This window comes from Lagopus leucura, unplaced genomic scaffold (assembly GCF_019238085.1).
Source record: "Lagopus leucura isolate 7727_CA_CO unplaced genomic scaffold, USGS_WTPT01 33807-0_obj-0_obj, whole genome shotgun sequence".
Lineage (NCBI taxonomy): Eukaryota > Metazoa > Chordata > Aves > Galliformes > Phasianidae > Lagopus > Lagopus leucura.
The window spans coordinates 1-2,538 of record NW_024965154.1 but is presented as its reverse complement, the minus strand read 5'-3'; the positions used below and the strand labels follow the sequence as shown (position 1 = coordinate 2,538).

Genomic DNA, 2,538 nt, shown 5'->3' with positions numbered 1-2,538 from the left:
TTTTATTTCTCTTCCGACCCCAAAACCGTCGAATTTTCGCTCTCCGGTCCCGGTTGTTTCCGTCCCCCCCCCCCCCGGGGGCGGGGCCCCCCCCCCCCCCCCCCCCCGGGGCGCCCACCCCCCCCCCCCCCCCCCCCCCTTTTCATCCCCACCCCCACAGCGCCCTTAATAAAACTCACATCTCCCGTGCGCCCCATTGAGGATTTGGGGCGTCATCCCCACGGGCCTTCAGCTTTTTGGGGTCCCCTGGGGGTGGCTGAGCACTCGCAAACTCGTTGCACGCAGCCCCCCGTTACGAGCTGCGGTTTCCCCACCTCTTATCGCGTCGGCGTTAATTAACCCCCCCCCCCCCCCACACCCCCACAAAAAAAAGAAGCTATAGGGTGGATTTGGGGCCCCCCGTCCCTCCCTTCCCGCCTCCCCATTGGGACCTGGCTCTGTCTGCCCCCCCCTCCCCCTTCAAGCTTACACGTAGGGCTGCCCCCACCCTACAGCCCCGCATTATGGCACGGTGCCCCGACCCCGCAGCGCCCGCAGCCCCCACCCAAGCGACCCTATAATTGGCTTTGCCCTAATAAGTCTGCGGAGCGCACGGGGGCAGCGCTATGGGGCAGCCCTAAGCCCCACGGGGCGTCCCCTCCTCTTGGCTCCGGGGATGATTTTCCTATCCGGAGTTATTTCTGCTCCCAACCGCTCCCGTTGTCCCCACGTCACCCCGCAGAACCGGCGCCGCCACCGACCCCCAAAGCCCCGAGGATTTTGGGGGCAGAGGGGGAAACCCAACGATGGGGTGAGGATCCCCACTGAGGCCCCAACGCCCCGACCCCAAAGGGACGCCTCAGATGGGGCCGGCGCCACCCTAAAAGGGGCCGCGGAGAGATTTGGGGTTCCGGAGGGGGGGGGGGGGATCCCGCACATATCGCACCAGCTCTCTCTTCTCCCACTGCTTTATTCCAGTGCTCACCCCCCCAGAAAGCAAAGTGGGGGTGCGGGGGGGGGTATAGGTGACACAGGTGACACAGGTGACACAGCCTTCAACAGCCCCTGCCCCTTTAAGAGGACACGGGGGGGGCTCTCATTTGGGGGACACCATCCCATAACCCCCCCCCCAGCATCAACATCACCATTAAGGGGGACAAATGGGGTCACGCCGGGGGATGGAGAGGTGCCCCCCCCTTACAGCAGGGCTGGGGGACATCGGGGGACCCCCCCACACACATTAAAGGGGGGGACCCTCACCTATAGGTTAGGGCTGAACTCTTGACGTTGACCCCATAGGAGAGCTGAGCCCCCAAAATGAGGGGGGGGTGGGGGGGTGGGATGGGTCTGCGGCCCCTATGCGAATAATGGGGTCGGAGGGGTGCTGGGTGGGGGAGCCGGCCCGGGCGGTTCTTTAGGGTCCCGATTCCTTTTTGCGTTTCTGGAAACGGCGGAATTTCCCCTGGATGGCGAGAGCCGCCCGCTCCGTTTCGGGTGCGCTCAGATCGATGTCGATCAGCTCCTCCTCCTCCTCCTCCGTCCTTTTGGGGTCGGCAGCTTTGGCTGCGGGGTTTGGGGTCGGGGGAAGAGACACAAAAGGGGCCGCATTGGTCGCAGCCCCTCGGAGCGATGCCAGCACCCCCCTCCCTGTGTCAGAGACGCGGGGACCCCAAAAGAGCCCCTGTCTGTAATGGGGAAACCCGGCGTGCGCCCCAAAACCGTCGTGGGATACCTAAAGGTGCACCCCAAAAACCTACAGGGGGCAACGGGGGACCCCAAAAGCCCCGTCCGTAATGGAGATACCCGAAATGCAACCCAAAACCCGCATGGGACACCTAAAGATGCACCCCAAAAGCAACCCCCCCCATGACAATACGGGGCAAGGAGCGCCCAAAGGTGCAGCCCAAAACCCCATAGGGGCACTGGGGCCACCCAAGGCCCCCACCCAGGACAGGGAGCGCCCCATGACCCAAAGCTGCGCCCCCAAACCCTTACGGGGCACCCAGAGCTGCCCCCCCCAAACCCCAACGGCAGAACTTGCGAGCCCCAAGCCCTTCTGGGACACCGGGGACACCCAAAGGAGCGCGGCTTCGTCCTCCCCCCTCCTCCCCATCGCCGAACCCAACCCGCCCCACATCTCTGCAGTCCCCAGATGGGGTCCCTCACCTTCCTGCTGCCCTCCGGGTGCCTCCGTAGGACGCGGGGATGCATCGGGGCTGCGCTGCGGGGAGAGCAGACAGCGGGTAACGGCGGGGAACAGCGGGGAACAGCGGGTGACCCCGGATTTCCCCTTAATTCCCCCTTTTTTTCCGCCTTTTCCCCTTTTTCCCCCCAATTCTCACCGCACTCATCGCCATCCGCCGCTCTGCGCCGCTCCGCGCCGACTCCGCTTTTAAAGGGGGCGCGCTTGAGTGACAGCCGCCGGCAGCCAATAGGGAGAGAGGGGGGCGGGGCTCACCGGACACACCCCCCACGCGTCCCCCCAGTCTGAGCCTCGACTTTTGTCCCCATCCCTGCCCCCTCTGTGTCCCCTGTCCCCATGGCTTTGTCCTAAAGCCT

General features: G+C 65.0%; 1 protein-coding gene across 1 annotated transcript; it reads right to left on the bottom strand.

The window, feature by feature from the left end:
- Positions 1-1,388: 1,388 nt before the first annotated feature.
- PCP4L1 (Purkinje cell protein 4 like 1) lies at positions 1,389-2,421 on the bottom strand. The gene is made up of 3 exons (XM_042892412.1): positions 2,322-2,421; positions 2,146-2,200; positions 1,389-1,542 (listed from the first exon to the last, which is right to left on the bottom strand). The coding sequence occupies exons 1-3, from the start codon at positions 2,334-2,336 to the stop codon at positions 1,394-1,396; spliced, it is 219 nt and encodes a 72-aa protein (XP_042748346.1). The 5' UTR covers positions 2,337-2,421; the 3' UTR covers positions 1,389-1,393.
- Between the last annotated feature and the right edge of the window lie 117 nt (positions 2,422-2,538).